Source organism: Protomyctophum parallelum, assembly GCF_964188405.1.
Source record: "Protomyctophum parallelum genome assembly, chromosome: 19".
In the NCBI taxonomy this organism is placed as follows: Eukaryota; Metazoa; Chordata; class Actinopteri; order Myctophiformes; family Myctophidae; genus Protomyctophum; species Protomyctophum parallelum.
Window position 1 is genome coordinate 19,332,076 of NC_139717.1, and position 23,022 is coordinate 19,355,097.

Here is a 23,022-nt window from a genome sequence, read left to right on the forward strand (position 1 = left end):
TTCTCTCTCTCCCACAAGCACGCATGCAGCACACAGTCAGGCTGTTGTTAGCTTTAGCAGTCAACATTAGCATGGTCATTCAACAACTAACTGCTATCTTTGTCAACCAAAACTGTCTGAGTTTTGGCTTTTGCCCAATGCCCACTTCAAATAGCTTCCCATCTTACACATTGTGGAGCAAATTGATTGAAGTTTTGGACATAATGAGGTTTCCACCCGACAGAGATGACATACGACTGGTGTTCATACAGAACCATTATAAACCTGCGTTAGATCAACATTAATAGATCCCTTAAATTAACAGCACATTCTCGTCCTCAGAGTACGGATGTGAGGCCGAAGAGGAGGAGATCTTCTAGAACGCCCCGGGAACCTTAATCTAGAACCTCCTACAACCTTCTTCCTGTTCCTGGAACATTCTTGCAACCTTCTTGAGGTTGAGGTTCATGAGGCCTCGATGGCCTCATGAGTCGACGTTGTCTCTGACGTATCCTCCTGTCCCGTCCTCGTGAAGAACTCAGAGTCACAGTCACATTCTGGAGGTTAGCATGGTTCTGTCTGGTCCGCCCTGGAGGTAGAAGAACTCAGAGTCACAGTCACATTCTGGAGGTTAGCATGGTTCTGTCTGGTCCACCCTGGAGGTAGAAGAACTCAGAGTCACAGTCACATTCTGGAGGTTAGCATGGTTCTGTCTGGTCCACCCTGGAGGTAGAAGTCAAACCAGACCATCTTAGACCAGTGGTTCCCAAACATTTTAGCTCGAGACCCCGTTTGACTTTGTCTTCCCCGGGACCCAAATGTAGTGAAAGTTAGCCGATCCGCAAGCTCACCACACGTCGCAATGCGACGTGTGGTGATTTTGTAGATCGGCTATTTGCTCTACTTCTTAAAGAAGGGGGCTTTGTTGTTTTTTTTGTATGTATTTATTCAATTATTTTGAAAAACTTAACATTTTTTTTTAATATAGGAAACTTATGCAAAGCGACGAAAAGAAAATCAACCAGGTGCTCGATGGAGATGCAAAAGAGTTATGTAAAGTCATGTAAAGTGGGACTGGAAGGGTGGATAAAAATAAATGTACTTTATTTAGAAAAGTAAAAAAATAAGCCAACATGTTTCGACTCAAACAGAGTCTTCATCAGGGCAAGTATATTGCCCTGATGAAGACTCGAAAGAGAGATAGAGTCGAAACATATTGGCTTATTTGAACTTTTCTAAATAAAGTATTTAATTTTTATCCACCCTCTCCTCATTGTTTGTGCTCCGATCGCCGTCTTTTCTTAAAAAAAGTATATATATATTTACATCCGACCCATAAAAATTGGTCCGTGATCCCACGAATGGGATCACGGTTTGGTGAAACCCTAAAATGTAGACTTTGTAGAACTTACTGCACAGTTAGTCATTCTAGAACCCAATCAGGGGCCGTGGTGTTCTGCAGAAAAGCTTATTTTTGAGTGGAGGAGCGCTGTAGATATCATGTCCATCACACGCTGCGTGGTGTTGTGAGCTCGTCGACCTGCTATTGTCCAGCGAACGCTTTCCTCACGATAACAGAAAACAGAAAAGACCTTTGTATAGATCCCTGAGTGACTCCTCTCAACCATATGGGGTTCAAATATTCTCCTTTGTGTCTCCATAAGGAACTATCTAGAGTAGCTTGTCATCGATAGAAAAAATATATATTAAAAAAAAAGAAAAAAATTGGAGGGTGAACCCTAGTCTTGCGTAGCCAGACAACTATTCCACAATCTCCGAATGCTATATAGAGTCTGGAAGATTAACGGAAGCTGTCATTTCCATTCAATTGACAATATATTTTTTGAATATCTTTACATTTTATTTTTTTAATTTCCATTTATGTGAAGCAGCAAGCTATATAATTATGCTTCAATGTTTTTAATTCATGTTAGGATACATACATGCACGACTGTGAAGACGGAACGGAAGTGGGGAGGATCGAGTCTTCACATCCGCTTTCTCCCTTAAAGGGCCACTTCACCCCTTTTGCAACCAGATCTTATTTTAATGATGTTTGGGAGACAAGAAGAAGTGACATCACTGGCACTTTGAAATACATAAAATTCTAAAAACACATATTACACACATAGAAACCCCAGGAAAAGTGTTTCCTGTCTCCCAAAACATAATTAAAATAAGATCTGGTTTGCAAAAGGGGTGAAGTGGCCCTTTAATCTAGCCTGATTATCAGACTCTTCTGAGCCACTCAGTGGAGTGAGTGGGCATGGTCTATGGTCTGGAAACCAGGCTACCTTTAACCCAATAAAGGCCAGGAACGTGGCATTACGTTCATTTCTCCTCCCCCCCCGCCTGTGCCAGAACGTAATATTACGAACTTTCTTTACTCACATGTTAGACAACTTCCTTACGGATCCGACGTGACAAACTACGATCTTTGAGACCTTATAAAAGTCTAAACTTTGATCGCGCGAAGACAGTGAAAGCAATCCGTGCCGATACATCCCCTATAGGGAAAATGTGGCTCCAAAATGGACGACTATCGCATCCGGGGCAGGTGGGAGTGACACGGTTTGTAAGCCCATAGTGTGGATTTCTTTGGCACTGGCGCCACGTTGTGGGTTATGAAGCGGTAGCGCCAAATAGCTTCCCTGGCTATATGACCGGAAGCAACAGGCAATTAACAGTCTGGCCACGTGAGACTACGTGAACCAAATGACTGAAAACCAGGCAGCTTTGTAGTTTATTTCCTCGTGTGTTTCGTTTGTATGGCGGGGGGGGGGGGGGGGGGGGGAACTATTTATAATGATACAAAACATGAATGTATTTTAATGTCTGAAGTTTTATCCGTTTTGAACATGTTGCTGTTGATCTATTTGCGTTTATGTATTAGTATTATTATTGTTATTATTATTATTGTTATTGTTATTATTGTTATCAAGAAAAGGTTATTTATTCAACCTTAATAACAAAAAAATAAATGTAAATGTAAATATTAGGACTGGAGGGGCTGTATAGGTGTGGCTGGTTGGCAGGCAGGCAGCAGCAGGCGTGGAGACACGGTCGTCAACTGACAAACTGGCAACAGCTGGGCTGGAGTGAAGAGGCTTTTATCTGCTGGGCTTGATGAGAAGATCAACCCCAGGTTAGTCACGCGCAGCCAGACAACTATTACACAATCTCCCGAATGCTATATAGAGTCTGTAACTACACATGTCAGAAAACCGAGTAAGGAAGCTGACATTTCCGTCCACACAATGTCTTTTAATTCCGTTTTATTTCCATTTCTGCCTAAGCAGCAAGCTATTTACATTGGGATAAATGTGTGCGACTGTAAAGACAAAACGGAGGAAGCTATTTTATCGCTTACTCATGATCAGAGCTTCCGTGCTCGAGACTGTATTATTTTCAATTCAAACTGTATTCAAGACGCTCACACGGGGTCTGTATGACGGAAGCATTTTAAATTTTGCGAGAGGCAGTCTGGCCAGGCGAGACTAACCCCAGATGTGCAGACAGCTCCATGGCATGACGATGGAATCAGGCAGACTAGACAGACAGACACACGCCAGCCAGACCATAAGGGACGGGAAAAAACAGGAAAAACAGCCAGCCCATAACAGGGTATAGTTTGAGAGTAAGTTCATTTTACACGTCAGTCTGTGTGTCTAATGGTTCTTCTTGTCCTGAACAAAAGGTATAGAGTGCCTTGCTCGACTGCACCTCGGTAGGAAGCACTGCTTGAGTGGGGTTTGAACCTGTGGTCCTTCAGTTGCAGTACAATGTCAAACACACACTTGAGTTCAGTTTTGAACATGCATTCCTTTGAACCCCAAATAAAAGCCATTTTAAACAGCCATTCTTTTTTCCAACCATTCTTGAGATATACAGTATAGCTTAGTGTGCAACGTTGTTTTCTCAAACAACAGTATACAAACCAAGCTACAGTATACAGTAATATATAAGTGTATACAGACTATTTCTAAAGTTATAATGTAACCCATTTACGGCGGGAACCCCATTCTGGGTAGTTGCTACAGTATACTATGTACAATTGTACAGTATATAGCAACATACCAACGGGGGGCGCTGTTGCAACACTCAATGTTTATTTACGGACTACATTGTGTAGTATTGATACTTAACATTTGAGGACTTTTTCCACTACTGGGATTTCTTCAGAGGCGTCTTAGTCATAGTTGTGATTGATTCATCATCAATTGACTTATCAAAATTCCTGACAGGCTACTCTACGAAGACAGACTGTTGTAGTGGTTCCCAAGATTTTTAGAGTTTGGGGCCCAAACTTACAAAAAAAGATTATGAATTTAGCACTTATGCCCTATTCAATAGTGAAAATAGATGATCTACAAGCTCCCCCAGTCTTTTTTCACGCTTTCTTACGCTTTCTTTTTTGTTTCTCTTTTCATATGGAATATATATAGACTAGGCCTACTTTCTGTAAAACATGACACTTGTGACAAGAGCTAAGTGACTTAAATCAGCGCTTGATAATCAGCATTGAGTGGGGGGAGATCTTGCAATAGAGTACGTACAATAGGCAGACTAATGTGAACCATTTTTGCCCAGTGCCTCCCCGGTACCTCCCCAGTGCCCCCCTGAGTGCCTCCCCAGTGTCCCCCTGAATGCCTCCCCAGTGTCCCCCTGAGTGCCTCCCCAGTGTCCCCCTGAATGCCTCCCCAGTGTCCCCCTGAGTGTCCCCCCAGTGCCCCCCCCCCCCCAGTGTCCCCCCCAGTGCCTCCCCAGTGCCTCCCCAGTGTCCCCTAGTGTCTCCCCAGTGTCCCCCTGAGTGCCTCCCCAGTGTCTGCCCAGTGCCTCCCCGGTACCTCCCCAGTGCCCCCCTGAGTTCCTCCCCAGTGTCTCCCTGAGTGCCTCCCCAGCGTCTCCCCAGTGCCTCCCCAGTGCCTTCCCCAGTGTCCCCCCAGTGCCTCCCCAGTGCCCCCCCAGTGTCCCCCAGTGCCTCCCCAGTGTCTCCCCAGTGCCCCCCTGAGTGCCTGCGTCTCCCCAGTGCCTCCGCAGTGTCTCCCCAGTGTCCCCCAGTGCCTCCCCAGTGTCTCCACAGTGCTTCCCCAGTGTCTCCCCAGTGTCTCCCCAGTGCCCCCCTGAGTGCCTGTGTCTCCCCAGTGTCTCCCCAGTGCCCCCCTGAGTGCCTGTGTCTCCCCAGTGCCTGCCCAGTGCCTCCCCAGTGCCCCCCTGAGTGCCTCCCCAGTGTCCCCCTGAGTGCCTCCCCAGTGTCCCCCTGAGTGCCTCCCCAGTGTCTCCCCAGTGTCCCCCAGTGTCTCCCCAGTGCCTCCCCAGTGTCCGCCCAGTGCCTCCCCAGTGTCCCCCTGAGTGCCTCCCCAGTGTCTCTCCAGTGCCTCCCCAGTGCCTCCCCAGTGTCTCCCCAGTGCCTCCCCAGTACCTCCCCAGTGCCTCCCCAGTGTCTCCCCTACAGTGTCCCCCCAGTGCCTCCCTAGTGTCTCAAATAGCAATACAAGAGCAATAATACAAGGCCTGCGTCGTGCTCATGGGACCGGACCTTAGTCTTTTTCAAAAAACATGAGTGGACCTTCAGCATTTCTAGTTGAGGACCCCTGCCATATAGTGTCATAGTAAATAAGTGTCATATACATATTGTAAAGAAAAAACTAGAGATTGTCATTATGATAAAAATAAGAACATCATAATGGTGTAAAACAGATAATCTAACATTTGCCACACATGCGCGCACACACACACACACACACACACACACACACACACACACACACACACACACACACACACACACACACACACACACACACACACACACACACACAGACAGAGAGAGACACAGAGACAGAGAGAGGGTGTGTTCAGATGGTGATCAGGACCACAGAGGGCTGGTACCAGGCAGCAGAACAATGAATAGAAGCATTTCCACAATCTGTCCATAACGCTGCATGAGCCGACAACAGCTTAACTTACTGTCTGTAAGGTATACAGAGAGACTACACTCCAGACAACACTTAACTACTGTAAGGTATGTACAGAGAGACTACACACCAGACAACAGCTTACTGTAATGTATGTAGTATGTACAGACTACACACAACAGCTTACCACTTTAAGGGTGAGACTACACACAGTAGAGACTATAACACAGTAGCACAGACTACATGTCTACACAACCTGTTTGTCTGCTCATTCTTTATTTGATTTTGAGGAGACGTCCCACTGTCCCACGGTCGACGCTAACTAGGGTGACCAAATCCAGACATGTTCATTTGAGAGACATAAGTATCACTTGTGTGGGACAGGGGGATGGGACGGACCGTGTTGGCAACGTATTAATTAAGTTTCTATTATGCCATGATGTGATATTTGCCCTCTGGCATCTATCTCACTGTTTTATGCTAATTTTGGTCATGGGTGGTATGACCGACTTGGTGCTGTAGCCTAGAGGGGATAGTTATTTTAACAGGCTTAAAAACACATTGGAGGAAAATCCCGTTATGATTCGGAGGGCGTTGTTAATTGCCACGTCGACCTTTCTCGCATCAGGGCTTCTGCTCCAGATCATTAAAGCTGGGCTGTTGCCTGAGTCCAATGCATTTCTGCCTACTTCCGATCCAGGACTTGGCCCAGTTGGTTGTCCCCACGCTCAATAGAAGTGTATGTAGGAGAGCCGCCATTGGACTGGCCCCCATGAAGTGAACGCAGTTTGCGTAACTCTTTATATATCTAAGGCTCTGGATCTTCTGAGCCTATACTGCGCTGCCCACTGCTGGTCTGGAGGATGAAGCTGCGGTTGGAAAGCGTCTCCATGATGAACTTCACCATATGCCGGTCTGGTGTTGTCCTCAGCAGCTTCTGGTGGAGTCCCCGGTGCCACACCACGGTGTCGTGGAAGCTGTTCTCGATGTCTTGAGAAAGTATAGTGTTACCTGGTCTGCTGTTGACATTCCACGACGGAAACCAGCTTGTTCCCGTGGGAGCTGTGAGTCAATGGCATTGACATTGTTAATAGAAACCAGCTTGTTCCCGTGGGAGCTGTGAGTCAAAGGAAACCAGCTTGTTCCCATGGGAGCTGTGAGTCAATGGAAAACAGCTTGTTCCCATGGGAGCTGTGAGTCAATGGCATTGGAACCGCAGCTTGTTCCCGTGGGAGCTGTGAGTCAATGGAAAATAGCTTGTTCCCATGGGAGCTGTGAGTTAATGACATTGTTAATAGAAACCAGCTTGTTCCCGTGGGAGCTGTGAGTCAATGGATACCAGCTTGTTCCTGTGGGAGCTTGACATTCCATGGATGTGCTTAAATAAAATAAAAATGTGTTTGTTTTTAATTAACTTCCAAATAATGCTGGGGAAGATGTCTACATTCCATGTCAATAAAACACAATTATTTTAAAAAGGCACAATGACTTGAAAACATGCATGTGCGTCACAGAGTGACAGCCATCAGCCAATTAACATTAATTACATTCCACTCCATATTATGGGTGACTGTGAATTGGGAGTGTCCACCATACTAAAGTCCCATGTCAGCAGAGAGAGACAGAGAGAGAGTGAGAGAGAGAGAAAGAAAAAGAAAATGGCCTGTATTCAACATTTGACTTGAATAAGTACTACTAAAATGTTTCATTGTTTGTCAAACATTCTTTACAAGCTCACGACATGTTGTGAGCTTGTAGATCTGCTATTTGTGTATATAGCCAAAGTATAGCATGTGGTTGCCAATGGCTTATTCTAAATCTAAAGCCGTAAAGTAACCAATCGTCAAACAATCGTAGTGGAGTAAAACGTACACAACAAAAATGAAATATTAAAGTAAAGTATCTATCTAACCTATAGTTACTTACTTAAAAAAAACAATCCTGATTATTCATATAGGCCTACTGAATATTGTATTGATATTTAATTTCATGATTAATGGCTAAAGTAATTATTTAATTTCAGGCTATTATTGGTTAACGCTGAAAATGATCACCAATTGACCATTTGCAGACCGCAGCCATCTTACCCTCAGAGTTTGGAAGCTGCGCTCATTTTCAGTAAAGCAACGTCCTGCAGCCTTCTGCGTTATGTGCAAATTGGAAACAGGTGGTAGGTGGTTATCAGACAGAAGTGTGAACTGCATACAGAGTACACTGTCCGCCCGCGGGCACCATGACAACCTAACGGCAAGATATTTAATAATGAAGATAAGATTACAGTAGTGCATTAGATTTTAATATATATCAGTATACAGAAAATAGACAGTACACTATAGACATCCAGTCAGACAGTAACTATATTAGACACATGATACACTCATGCAGTAGACTAACTAGTTTTTCTGATAAAATAGTTTTTACTTCTGTTCTGTAAAGCGACTTTGGGTACTTTGGGCGCTATATAAATTGTATATATTATTATTATTATTATTAGACATCACTCTTGATAGAGTCATACTACATTAGACATCCAGACATTAAACATGCATTCAGACAACTGATTATACATTAAAAGTATGTAGGCCTACTAGTGAATATAAGAAGTTGCTTGTGACAACTCACACAAGCACACACGCACGAACACACACACACACACACACACACACACCACCAGTCCCATGATGCTGACAGCCGTCCTCTGTCCTCCAATAATAATTTGTTCCATTATGGGTAACCACTATCACCCGATGACTGTTCAGCTGTGTGTGTGTGTGTGTGTGTGTGTGTGTGTGTGTGTGTGTGTGTGTCCGTGTGTGTATGGGGTTGGGCGCTCATTTTCAGTAAAGCAACGTCCTGTTTCCTTGGCTCCTGCATTATGTGCAAATTAGAAACAGGTGGTACGCAGAGAAGTTTAGTGATACGCCACTCGCTTCAGACTGGTCTGATTTTATTAAACAAACAAACACTTTGCAGATATAAATAGGATAATTCAAATTAAAAATAATTCAGGATTTGAATTCAAACAGAAATATGCAATGTGGCCCATCTGGAGAGAGTGTGGAAATATAGTGGCCCTCGCCATCGCCAAAGTTTCCCACCCCTGTTATAGTGCATTCAATTTAATTCTGGTGATTCTGATGTCTCAGCTGTGTTGGTCGCCATGGCAGCCAGTCGGCAGTGGGAGGTGGTGAAGGGTCACGTGACCAGTGGTCCAAAGCAGGAGGTCGACGCCCACCTGGAGGCCAACATGGAGAACGCCCAACCTGAACTCTGCATCAGGTTACTGCAGGTGACCTCTGACCTTTAGTGGTACCCCTTAACCCTAACCCTGAACTCTGTATGGGGTTACTGTATGTGACTTTATCTGGGAGGCCATTCTTTTTAAAAAGCATTTAAAATAACCAATAACCACATATCAATTTGTAATTTGGCCGCGGATCCCCCATCTGAAAATGTTTAGTGCCAGGTAGGGAACCCCGGGAGAGATGATTTCACTGTGTGAATGTTTAAAACAACTCTAAAGTATTTGAACGTTTACAAAGACTTTTGATAATTTTCAAAGAATAAGAGTGTGGGGGTCAAGTCCGAGTAGAGAGACTCTTCTCATTTGATATGTACAGAAAACACTGCAAGAGCAGGCAGGCACGTCAGCTGTTAGACAAGATTATTGAAAGATTAAGATTATTACAACAAACCTATTGGTGCCAGACAGCTCTCTTATAATGTTAATGTTAATGGGCTCCTTATAACGCGGGTATAATACAATTATTTCATTGCATTGTCGTGACTCGAGTGTACTCGGCGTCCCAAGTCCAAATGTTTGGGCGAGACCGAGACAAGACGGAGTAAATTAAATATGTGGACCCGAGACCGTACTCGAGTACTGCAACACTAATGTCGGGAGGTTCCGGGTGCATATATTTGGTCCGACATACTAACAGTGCGACACGCAATAGTCCGACACTCTACCCCATACCCTAACCGCATGCAGAAGCAGAAGCATATGTGTCTTAACCGGCCACGCATGTCGGAGCCACGAGTGAACCGCTGGCGTATGTTGGACTATTGGTATATGTCGGACTAATGTATAATTAATATATATGCCCCCGGCAGGTTCCCACCATGGTCAACTACTCGGGCCTGAAGAGACGCTTGGAGAGCTGCGACCGGGGCTGGATGGTGGACTTCCTGGAGCTGAGCGGCCTGGACCTGCTGATGGAGGCGCTGGAGAGGCTGTCGGGCCGCGGCTGCTCCAGGATCTCCGACGCCCTGCTGCAGCTGACCTGCGTGGCGTGCGTTCGAGCCGTCATGAACTCGCCGGCGGGCCTCCACTTCATCCTGGAACACGACGGTTACGTCAGCACTCTCACGCAAGGTACAATTTAGCAATGTAGGCATTGCAGACGCTCTCTTAATCCAGAGCGATTTACAGTAAGCAAGAACAACGTCTAACAGTAGAATATCTGCACAATGATACTACGAGTATACACTATAAGAGTTGGGGTCTTTACTATATCTAAGTACTTTATTGTCATTGTTTTTACACAAAAGCAACTAAATTACATTTAGAGCTCCACTGCCTCCACAACCAACAATAAATAAAACCCCAAAAGAAAGAAGAGTCTGAAGAGGTGGGTTTTCAGACTACGGCGGAAGATTGGGAGTGAGTCTGCAGTTCTGATTGCAATGGGAAGTGCATTCCATAGTTTTGGAGCCAGAAGGGAGAAGAGTCTCAATACAAAACTAACAAGCTCCATCCCTAGTTGTATTGATGCATATTGACTGGTTAATTGTGTGCGCATGCAGCTCCGAACATCCTCTAATGTGATGGTGAAGATGTATTGATCATATTGATCAGGTCGTTTGTATTGGTGGTATTGACAGCTCTCAACACCTCTAATGTGATGGTGAAGATGCAGGTGTTTGACCTCCTGACTGCCCTGAGCATGTTTGACCAACGTGGACTGACGCTGACTCTGCAGGCACTGGACAACTACAAGGTACACGAACGCACACACACACACACACACACACACACACACGCGCACACACACACACACACACGCACACAGACGCACGCACACACACACACGCGCACACAAACACAAACACACAGGCTACAAGCAACACATTGTTGGTGTCAAGCAGGAATCTTCGAGGGACGGTGGGCCGTAGCCTATTATTGAATTACACATACAAATAATTGCGATTTAGCGTTTCCATTGGAACATATATATTTGTTTCATTCCGTGTGTATAATTGTTGTGTTTCCAGAGTGCACTGCAGCACCAGTACAGGTTCAGTGTGGTAATGAATGAACTGCAGCAGACGGACAACGTGTCCTTCATGGTCTCCATCATGAGTTGCATCAACGTCCTCCTGTTTGGACAAGACGACCTGCGCAAGAGAGACAAACTACGCAAAGAGTTCATAGGTATATATATATGTATACAATACTACTGGCCACTATACTTCTGTTATACTGCTACTATGGGTGCTGGTTTCCTGTTACTAACTATACCCACTGACTGTGGAATCGGAATTGCATTTTATTTCAATCATTCATCAATTTAATTGTAGTGCTGAATCCCAACAAGATAATTTACATGTAAAGCAGAGACCTGCCATTGTGCATTGGGCGACCGACAGACAGATGGACGGACGGACGGACGGACAGAGGCAGGGAGAAACAGAGAGAAACAGAGATAGAGACACACACATAGACATATGCACGCACGCACACACGCCTTATTGTTCCTTCAAAGATTGTGAGATCACTCAGGTCTTCTATCTGTCCCCTGTTCTAGGCTAGAGACTAACGACCCTCCACTTTTAATGTTTTTATACTGTTTTTTCCCCTCCCATGTGGGGTCCTTGTTCATGCCAGCATATACATTTGGCACCCCTCATTTTCCTCCAGTCCACCCACTATGCCCACCCACTCTTCCCCAATGCAGAGACAATACTGGAGAAGGGGAAAATTACAAAAATACAAAAAAGAAAGAAGAAGTAAATAAATTAAAAAGAGAGGGGGAGGGGAAAGGAGGAAAGGAGGGGGGGGACCACCTGTGGGTTTACACGACGCATGTACAACGCATAGGCCTAATGCGTTCACCATTATATAGTTCAAATATCGCTCATCTCTGGGACTACCGTCAGGGTTTTTACATGGTCAACAAATCCATGTTTGCTGGAAAGTTGTTTTATTTTTATGCAATGATATTTCATTGTACAGCACCTGTTGTTTCTGAAGGTGCTTCATAAAGAAATACCTTTCTATAGTTACTAATACTAGTACTAATACTAGTCTAGTGCTACTACTAGTACTACCTAGCTATCGGTGGTAACAGTGTGATTTCTCTATTTCTTTTTAGGTCTCCATTTGTTAGATTTGTTGCCTAAACTCAGGTAAACTTTAACACGTTCATTTTTTTTATACATGAATTTAAAGTATCAAAGTGTATCGTGTGTTTATTGTGAGATTAACTCTAGGCAGGTAGCCTACTTGAATGTTTTTAAATAAATGTACTGTTATAACAAAAAAATGTGTGTGTGTGTGTGTGTGTGTGTGTGTGTGTGTGTGTGTGTGTGTGCGCACGTGCGTGCGTGCGCGCCAGGGACACTGAGGACATGGACCTCAACATCCAGGTGGATCTGTTCGCAGACGGCCTGTGTGAAGACCAGCAGGAGATGGACAGAGTTTATGGAGGAGTAGAGATGAACGACCATCAGCAGGTGTTCACCACTCTGTTCACCAGGGTGGGTTGGCTGCAATCAGTGTTGATTTATGTCGACTCAAGTGCTTTACAGAGTCGAACGTAGTCGATGAAATTCACGTACATGGGACGTACAGGATACACTATGCATGGCCACGTAACGGACGGAGTGAATTGCGTGCGTTTATCTCACCACAACGTAAGTGAAAACGGACTCTGTCCAGGCTTTAATACGATGACGACTACCTTTTTTTCACTGACGACAACTAAATGAAAAGTACGCTACGATGACGGAGACTAAATAATATATATTGACAATGTCGTCAACAAATAAAAATAGACTAAAACGTTAGGAAGGGACTAGTGGACAAGAGATCCAGTATAACTTTGTTGCATGCTCAAGATAGCTGATCTACAAGCTCACAACGCGTCGCGCTGCGACGCGTTGTGAGCTTGTAGATCGGATATCTTCAGCAAGTGTCAAATCGGTCATTACGACGGCATCAAGGCCCGCCAAAATACATTTTAGTCTACTAAATCAACTGTAGATTTAGTCGACTAAAATAATATGACATTTAGTCGACTAAAACTAGACTATAACACTAAAACACTCCAGGTGACTAAAATGTGACTAAAACTAAATTAAGACTATTCAAGAGACTATGACTAAAAACTAAAATCTAAATTTGCTGTCAAAATCAACACTGGTTGAAACACAGTATTAGACTGTGCCGTGACTCCTGTCATCTCATCTGTCGTCTTTTGTCTTTGTCTTGTATGCTTGGTTTAATGCTTATGTTTGTATGTTTGGTTGAGTAAACGCACGCACACATACACCATTATGGTTTATCATCTTGCCTTGCCTTGCCTTGCCTTTCCAAGCCAAACCTTGCCTTGTCTTTAGTCTCATTCTTGTCTTGGTCCACTTAACCCTTGCATTGTGTTAGAAACTGACTAACACTTTCGGTGTTAGCGGGTCAAATTTGACCTGTTATACAAATCAGCCCAAAGTACTAACAGAATTGAAATGTTCATATGGAATTGTCCCCCATCTCATAGCTGACTTGTTATGCATTGATATCCATGTAAACACTCTTTAAAATATTATTTTGTATTGGGGTTAGGGATTCATGTTTCAATATAGCACTCGTTTTCAATTATGAATTTTTTTTTAATTCACTCATTACATTACCTATAATGAAGACAATGAATGGTATTATCTGACAATAATTGAGTAAAATTATAACACACTTAACAAATAAATTACTAGTTTTTTTATTGATTTAATTAACAATAGTGACACCTATGGTGTTACGGATCAAAATGTATGTCAGGAAAGAAGGTAAAAAGTAATTTATTTTTCATAAACAAACATTTTACTCATAACAAATGCAAATTGAGAAAAAAAACTACATTCTGGCCTTGACAGCCCATACATCCAAACAGAAACTGATTGTATTAAACAACATTAAACTCACTTTGCCAGTATGCAATAATGGTGAAATAAAGTTAGACACTTAGAATAAAGAAGACACTTGAACAATTGTATTTAAAACAAAAAAGATGCAAGTTTCAACACCAACTGCATTACAACAAAACAGTGGAATGGAAATGACCAAAATGACCAGACAGTACGGTACGTTCCCCATCCCTAAAACCCATACAAGACATGAATAAGACTGGAAACATTTCTGGATCGTCTTGTATGGTTTCTGCGGCAGCGTGACCCTCTGACTGTTCGTGTTTCCAAATTCTTCTCCCCAGATTTGCCAATATTGCTCTCTTGTCTTTTCCTCTCGGTGCGATGGTGTAATAACGCCAGTCGTGTTCCGATATTTCTTTTCGCTCTCGTTCGTTGAAGGCAGAGAAATCCATAATGGAAGAGCAGACTTTGCAGCCCAGTTTCCCGTCCTTACAGTCGACCCAGGGGTTTGTCTCTTTTTTGCTGGCCCACATCTCGTCTGTCCATACAGAGAATGGTGACCTTCCCTCCCCTGAGTCAGGAACCATAGTGGAGGATGAGGCTAGAGGAATGCTCATTTCCGGTGGGCATCTACCATCTCTCTGCTGAAACAAAAACATTAGATACCATTAGAAACAACATGTATGCAGAACAGCACAGAGGGTTTATGTCTGCACCTTCAGGAAAAAAAAGAAATTTTAATTATAAATGTATTTGTAATGTATTGGACAAAATAACAACTATACTACTACGCATTGTGCAAAATTATCCGAGTGGGGATATCATAATATCATGTGGAATTATGAGTTATTATACTTAAAACAGTGTAATAAACAATAGTCATAATACTTTACAGACATGGGCTTCATAGGAAGTGTTACCAAACAACACAATGACTATAGCATACTATAGCATTACATACTCGCAGTCCCGCCCCCTTTCATGACGACGCCAGGCCCAGGAAATAATTCCCAATGCATTTTTCCCATAGACATTTCAAAAAGTATTTATTTAAAGACCTTTTAACAACAACATGACCATACATAAACACAATATTTTGGACCAAACAAATAAGTACAAAGAAGAAAAAAAAGTGTGTAAGCTGTTTCCTTCTTCTTTCTAATTATTTGTTCGGCCCGAAAAATTGTGTTTGTCGTCATGATTTGTCACAACTCAGGTTGGCTTTGTACGACGCTAAAAATGTCTTTCAATCAATACTTTTTGAAATGGCTATGGGGAAAATGAACGGGGTTTCATTTCCTGGGCCCTGGTCTATACAGTGTTAACTTGCCTCTGTGCTGCTGCTGCTTCTGCTGACCGTTTCCTCGCACAGCTGAAGGACGGATGTTATTTTCCTCTTTCCGGTCGTGTCGTCATCCTCATTTCTGTCCTCCTGCGGTGGTGGTGGTTTCTCCTCCACGTTTGACAGCAGGTCTCCCACTGGCATCGATACTGGCGGTCCAGCTAAGCTCAGTTTGCTTAGGACAGACGTCTTGACCGATTCAATGTATCGGCAGAGTTTACACGTGGCTGCATGCTGAGAATAGCTGACCAGGCCATACTGATAGTGATACCTGTTACACATGTCCTTCTGCAGTCGATCGTCTTTTGGATAACGTTTCGGATGGTCTTGTATGTGTTGTGCAGAAATGTGACCGTCTGACCGCTTGTGTTTCAGTATTTTTCCTGACAGATTTGCCAATATATTGCTCTTTTTCTTTAGTTTTCCTCCGGCCGTGATGGTGTAAAAACGCCAGTCATGTTCAGATAGGCGTCTTCGCTCTAGTTCGCTGAAGGCAGAGAAATCCATAACGGAAGAGCAGACTTTGCACCCCAGTTTCCCGTCCTCACAGTCGATCCAGGGGTTTGTCTCCTTTTTGCTGGCCCACGTCTCGTCTGTCCATACAGAGAATGGTGACCTTCCCTCCCCTGAGTCAGGAACCGTAGTGGAGGATGAGGCTAGAGGAATGCTCATTTCAGGTGGGCAGCTAGCATCTCTCTCCTGAAAACAAAAAAATTATTATTAGAATTACACGTCTAATTAAGGGTTTCTGTCTGCACCTTCAGTAATGTCACGACAAAAATGTATAAATGTATTTATAACACAGCTAATATTGTACAACAATGATAATTATAATACTGTGAATCGTGCAAAGAAGAAATATCTGAGTTGAGAGTAAAGTCTAAATAGTTTATGATGTTATCCTCATCATATAGAATTACGAGTTATCATTATGCTTAACCCATTCTGGGCGGGAACCCCTTTTGGTGTTTTAGACATTATGTTATACTTTAGCTATTGAAAAATAGCAGATCTACAAGCTCGTGAAAATGTGCCTCAAGTCTTTGAATATATATCCTTTCAGAGTTTCAGTTTTTTAACTAAAATATTTGCTTCTGGGGAGGTCCCTGGAACAACATATTTTCAGATGGGGGGTGGGGGGGTCGGCGGCATAGTCCATATCATTTTTGGGGTCCTTGACATGAAATATTGAGAACCACTGATATAGAAACGTGAGGTTTTTCACAATGCTTTACAGACATGGGCTTCATGGGAAGTGTTACCAAACAATACAATGACTTATAGCACTTGCCTCTGTGCTGCTGCTGCTGCTGACCGTTTCCTCGTACAGCTGAAGGACGGATGTTATTTTTCTCTTTCTGGTTGTGTCGTCATCCTCATTCCTGTCCTCCTGTGGTGGTGGTGGTGGTGGTCCAATTAAGCTCCGTTTGCTTTGGACAGACGTCTTCTTTCTTGGTGGCTCACTCATCGTAGGTACAGCTACAGTGTGGCAGTGGGCCTGGAACGACACAGTGTGTTATTTAAACCGTGCGACGTGGCTGTTCAAGGGCTAAAAGGTCGTTGTCCTCCAGACTAAAAGGTCGTTGTCCTCCAGACTAAAAGGTCGTTGTCCTCCAGTGTGAATACTGGACAACTCACCCCGGTGCTTGGCCGTTTTCCTCCCGGAATTTTCACCAGTGAGGGGGATACCTTGTAATATGCTATTGGCTGTTTGTATTCTAAAAAGATACTCCTGTGGAAAGGCTATATTATTTTACTCACTTCTGTGAACAGACTTTGTAGTAGCTTTTCATAAATTATATTTGTACTTAGGCTGTCTGCTGTCATGAAAGTTTATAGTTAGAGAAATTCAAAGTCCAGCCGTCTGCTGTCCCTCACTGGGGAAAATTCTGGGAGGAAAACAGAAACGGGGTGAGTTGTCTTGTTACCCTCCAGTGTTATGTATATAAGCAGGCTGGAGCACTCAGAAGGGTGTGAGAGGCTATCACTCCTTCCAGGCAAAACTGCAGTTCATTGTTCTTCGTCTCTGATGGATTTATTTTTGCCCCAATATTCCTCATATGACAGTGACACAACAGTTACTTTACTCTATAGGCTATAACGAACGCAAATGTTGTGAACAAAAATACAACTCAAATGTTGCTGCAATGTGTAAAATCGGGGCAGCTGACTTCAGAGAGATCAGGTCAAGTCAGTCAGCTGGTGTTCCCAAATCAATCTATCTGCATCCTTTAAGACAAAGGATGTGAAGCTAAATAGAATACAATTATAGACTTATTTTTTTGTGATTCACTGGGTTACTTTCACTGTATTTTTTTTTACTTACACACATGACAACTCAAACTCAAATATCTTAATTTGTGTTCAAACTGAAAGAAATAAAGGTGACTAAATCAAATGCTGTGCATGAGAATAACCCCAACTAACACTATTACACTAACATTATGGTATGGATGTATGTTAATAAGTTATAGGCCTACAGCTACAGTACAATGTTACGCTAGGTCATAAATAATTCTCAAGAATGGCTGTTACACGAGTTTAGAATAGGAAAGGACAAATCATTGTATAATAATTATATAATAAATATAAATGCTTGAAGAATATATTTTCTAGCGTAACGGTCTGGGCACCGGACTGGTAATCCAGTCGCAGTGTGCCGCGGGTTCGACTCCCGGACCCGACACGGCCTTTACTGCATGTCATCCCCCCATCTCTCTCCCGTTTCCTGTCAGCCTACTGTCTGTCCCTTCAAAAATCAATAAAAGGCGTAAGCCGCAAAAAAATATCTTTAAAAATATATATATATATATATTTTCACAACAAGGTTTAACTGCAGATACATTCTTCTTTTGACAAACATTAAATGTACCATTTTGTACCTCAGCCAGGTGCTTAAACAAAATAAACGTTTGAAGTGTTCCTTTGCACTGCAGTTCAGTTGTTGTTTTCATTAGAATGTCGCGCCAAATGGTACTTTTACTGAACCACTTCCTTCCTCAGTTCTCACAGTTTCTCAGTTTAAAAATAAAAGCTATACAGTAATAACAGTAGGCCTATAATAAAACGAACTCAACTACAATTATGTCAGGCAAAATACAATAAAGATGTAGGTTGAGGCATTGATAATGAAACATCATATAACCATGAAAACTGTTTTTATACCCCAAATAAAGAGAAAAGTCTAAAAGTAGACCAGTCCAGTGTAACTTAGAAAGTCTAAAGACTTGGCTGTCCACAAAGGCAACAGCGCCCTCCTCTGGCCAGGGTGAGTATCTGTAGGGTCACTTATGGAAAATGACACTTTATACTCAAGATAGTGCTTAAGTGGTTATTTACATGACATCTGGACATTTTACTCTCATAAAATAATGGAGCTCAATGAAGAGTCTCCTGACATAGTGTAGCAAGCTGTTGTTCCTCCGCCAGCTTCTATTGTTCTGAAGAAATGAGCAGCACCCAGGGTTGTGATTGTGTTTATTAATTTAAATTGAGAAGAAAATTGAGAAGAAACATTATTTCACCAGGTTAATTAGATAATAACAACCCTATTCAAAGTCACGAGTGCTGCACATTTCTTCACAACAATATAAGCTATAGTGTTCTATGGAGGAACTATATTGCTCAACTGTATGAGTGTCCTAATTCACTTTCCTTTTTAACTATTTTATTATTGTCGGTTGTGTTGCAGTATTGTATATAGCATAAAATACTTGAAGAATTGTTCCCATCCCATTAGTTATACATTTATGTTGAAGCCAACGCAAAATAGCTGCAACACAAACGGTAAATATAACGGCAACAAAGCTAGACACACCATTGCTTTTCTATCTGTCGGTCTGTCTCTCTGAGTATAAGTATTATATTCAAATGCAGTTATATTGCCACATCCCGTAAAAAGGGTTGTGAAATTGGAATAGAGATAGAAGGAAAGCATAAAGTAGATATGGACGTACTGGCATGATGCAGCTATATAATTTTTAACAGTTTTCCCCAAATGCAAATACCATGCAATTTGCAGATACTCTACTTTCTCAAGATGCTAAACAGTCAGAACTCAATTAAACCTGCAAGAATATAAGTAAACAAGACAACAAATGCATTGTGTGTGTGCATGTGTGTGTGTACTGTAGGTGAGCAGCAGTCCAGTGTCTGCGCAGCTGCTGTCCATCCTGCAGGCCTTGTTGATGCTGGCCCCAGACAGAGCAGACGTCTGGTGTGCTCTGGAGACCCTGACTGACAGAGCTGCTCTATTAGCACAGGAATGTAAGACACAAACACACGTGCACACACACACACACACACACACACACACACACACACACATGCAAACAATTTTGGGGAAGGCAAAATTAAAACACTTCCTAGGTCAGAGTACATTTCCAACTGGGTTTGTTGTCAGGAATATGGATGTGGAGTGTGCAATTTACGCGCTGTCGGCGTGTCTTTAGAGTAGACTGAGGAGAGTGGGCGCTTGTAAGACTGATCAGAGCGCAGATGTCATCATTTCTATCTTACTGAGAAAGTGAGTTGTGCCTTTCTTCAAAACCAGCTGCCTTATGTGTTGCGTTCACACGGGGCAGATTAAACGATGTCTACCATTCATATTGTCAAAGGAAGCCAGACGTCGCACGTCTTGGCGTTGCTTCAGCTTCACCTGCCCGTGTGAATGGTTGAGAGGGCTGGGAGCTGTCCATGGTGCTGAAGTCTCAGCACCAGCAAACATTAGTTTCTCAGTTTCAACTCATTAAAGCATGCAAAGGCGTGCTTCTTCATTAATAGACACGGTTATCATACATCTTCTACGGTATAAAGCATGTATATATTACATGCTGAACAGCTCAGAAGTTATGACATTAGTATAAGCCACCTTTTTCACTTGACATCCTGACGATTAAATTGCAGCATGTAAATAAAAAAGTGTAAAATAAAACTAAAAATGGTTTTGGACCTAGGCCTACAAGGTTTCTGCCGAGCAGCAACGATATGAAGATATTTCATTGCGATTTCATGATGTTACAGAATACAGTGTATTGACCTTTCAGTTTATTTTTGTCTGTAAATTCATAGTATAGTCATTCACGTTAGACATCATCAATAGATAAGTCAGACTTACAAATGGAGTGTGTGTGTGTGTGTGTGTGTGTGTGTGTGTGTGTGTGTGTGTGTGTGTGTGTGTGTGTGTGTGTGTGTGTGTGTGTGTGTGTGTGTGTGTGTGTGTGTGTGTGTGTGTGTGTGTGTGTGTGCACGCCGGCTGCATGGAGAGAGCAGTGAGATGAGCCAGCTTACTGTTTTAAACATATAACCACGCACACACCCGTTGTAACTGCCATCGCTAATGCAGTATAGGGTTCTGACATGTTTTGGACACTTTTGGTGCAGATGTGCCTTATCGCCACGCTAAAATCAGCCTTTAAACAAGCACTGAACAGTGGCCATGTCTACAAACAACGCTTGAATGTCTACGATCCCAGTCTACCACAATCTGTCGGTGATACCCCCAACTTGTGTGTGTGTGTGTGTATTTGTCTGTGCCTGTGTGCGTGCGTGCAAATTAATTAATTAATGAAATATGTACAACTGACATTACAGTCCTACAACTGTTCATATTATCTTGCATTATTTTGTGTGTGTGTGTGTGTGTGTGTGTGTGTGTGTGTGTGTGCTCGCGTGCGTGCGTGTGCGTGCATGCAGCTCAGACAGACACTCCTGAGCAAGTCATCAAGAGGCTCCTCCCCTCCAAAGCCTCGTCGGCCAATCACAAGGTCCGAACCTTGTGGCACCTTGCGGTGCAGGCGTGCCTGACGGACAGCCCTGCTGGCCAGTCAGAACTCTCGAACAAAATACATCCTACAGCGCTAGATGCCCCTCCCCTCTCTGACATGCCCCACCCTCCACCACCTCCCCCTTTACCAAATGTGGGAATAGCTCCACCTCCTCCTCCTCCTCCAGATATGGGATTAGCCCCTCGTCCTTTACCAAATATGGGATTGCCTCAGCCCCCTCCTCCTCCTTTACCAAATATGGTATTGCCTCCGCCCCCTCCTCCTCCTTTACCAAATATGGGATTGCCTCCGCCCCCTCCTCCTTTACCGGGCCTTGTGGCTCCTCCCCATCCCCCTCCTCTCCCTGGAGGAGGATGTGATGTCATAATTGCTCATTCCACCCTACAGGGGCTCAGATCATGTTTCAGCCCCGCCCCTCCTGCTAAGCCCGCCCACTGCCCCACCCTCCGCATGAAGAAGCTCAACTGGCAGAAGCTTCCTTCTAGGACCATGTCAGGTAAGTAGAGAGGGTTACGTGTGTGACTGTGTGTGTGTGTGTGTGTGTGTGTGTGTGTGTGTGTGTGTGTGTGTGTGTTTCACATTCAAAATGCACTTGAGCAAAAGTACAAAAGTACAAAAGTATTGGCATCAAAATGTAGGCTATACTTAAAGTGCCAAAAATAGATTAGAAAGTACTTTGAAAATAGCAGAACTACAAGCTCACAATGTGTTGCATCGCAACGCATTGTGAGCTTTTTTTGATTGGCCGAAATGTATAGGGATGTATGTTTTGTAATAATAAAGTATAGTAAGTCCAATATTTGCCTCAGTGAGATGTAGTGGAGTATTAGTAAAAGTATTGGAAATTGGAAATACTCAAGTAAAGTACAAATTACGTGAAAACGCAGCACCTCGTCTGTCTGTCTGTCTGTCTGTCTGTCTGTCTGTCTGTCTGTCTGTCTGTCTGTCTGTCTGTCTGTCTGTCTGTCTGTCTGTCTGTCTGTGTGCGCATGCAGGTGAGTCCATGTGGACGGGGTCGTCCTGTGAGTGTGTACAGCCAGACTACACCAGCATAGAGCAGCTGTTCTGTCTGCCTGTCAACGAGCCCAAGACCAGAGGAAGCTCAGCCCTTCACACAGAGCCCCGACAGGTGTGCCTCGTTAACGCGAATGTTTAAAGAACTGACAGGTCCGCCTGAACACACATGTTTAAACGCAATTCATTATTCCAAAATCGGAATAAGTTCAATTTTACAGGAATTAAACCTTGAGGAAGGTTCCATACAAAAGTACGTATCTTTTTTTTTATAACTCCTGGTTTTTAAACTGGTCAGCTGTTTGGGTCAGCAATCTTTATTCCCCTTTCCGCCACAGATTTCCTTCATCGATGCCAAGAAGAACCTGAACCTCAACATCTTCATCAAACACTTTAAATGGTGAATTCATGTTTGGCTAAAAATATCTGCATGTCGGTACAGTACATATAATCTCTGTTAGGTATAAACCTCATTTTGTCCGAAGCCGTTACTTTTCAGGATTCAAATGTAAGAATAGCAAAAGTAGCAGATCCACAAGTCACTTTGCACCATGCTCTGCTACCTTTGATGCATTTGTGTGACGCTGTAGTATGATTAAACTCATTGGCTGCCATTGACAAATATATTCGTCATTTCGATCCAAGGCGCCGACCGCCATTGACATTTTGACTATCGTCGTTTGGTGTTTTCACAGTAGCACAGCTGAGAGGAAGACAGTGTAGGAGAAACAGCCAGTAGAAAGTAGAACAGCTGTGACTTTTATTTTGAGGGCAGCAGTGGCTCAGCCGTCTCGGAACCAGGAGAGTTCCTGGTTCGATTATACCGTCCCCCGCCAAAGTGTCC

The 23,022-nt window shown here is 43.3% G+C and overlaps 2 protein-coding genes across 3 annotated transcripts in view; both read left to right on the plus strand.

Moving 5' to 3' along the window:
• Positions 1–1,418, plus strand: part of brf1b (BRF1 general transcription factor IIIB subunit b) — a 48,095-nt gene extending 46,677 nt beyond the window's left edge. For both annotated transcript variants that reach the window (XM_083790352.1, XM_083790351.1), the window contains exon 20: positions 322–1,418. In XM_083790352.1, coding sequence (XP_083646478.1) covers positions 322–359 — 38 coding nt within the window. In that variant the 3' untranslated portion in view covers positions 360–1,418. The remainder of the gene's footprint in view (positions 1–321) is intronic.
• A 7,639-nt stretch (positions 1,419–9,057) lies between these two features.
• LOC310876821 (inverted formin-2-like) overlaps positions 9,058–23,022 on the plus strand; it is a gene marked incomplete at both ends in the record, with an annotated part of 29,473 nt that continues 15,508 nt past the window's right edge. The window contains 9 exons of the mRNA XM_083790475.1: positions 9,058–9,186; positions 10,011–10,272; positions 10,782–10,897; positions 11,172–11,331; positions 12,562–12,656; positions 19,512–19,644; positions 21,073–21,660; positions 22,160–22,293; positions 22,517–22,578. Coding sequence (XP_083646601.1) covers positions 9,058–9,186; positions 10,011–10,272; positions 10,782–10,897; positions 11,172–11,331; positions 12,562–12,656; positions 19,512–19,644; positions 21,073–21,660; positions 22,160–22,293; positions 22,517–22,578 — 1,679 coding nt within the window. The remainder of the gene's footprint in view (positions 9,187–10,010; positions 10,273–10,781; positions 10,898–11,171; positions 11,332–12,561; positions 12,657–19,511; positions 19,645–21,072; positions 21,661–22,159; positions 22,294–22,516; positions 22,579–23,022) is intronic.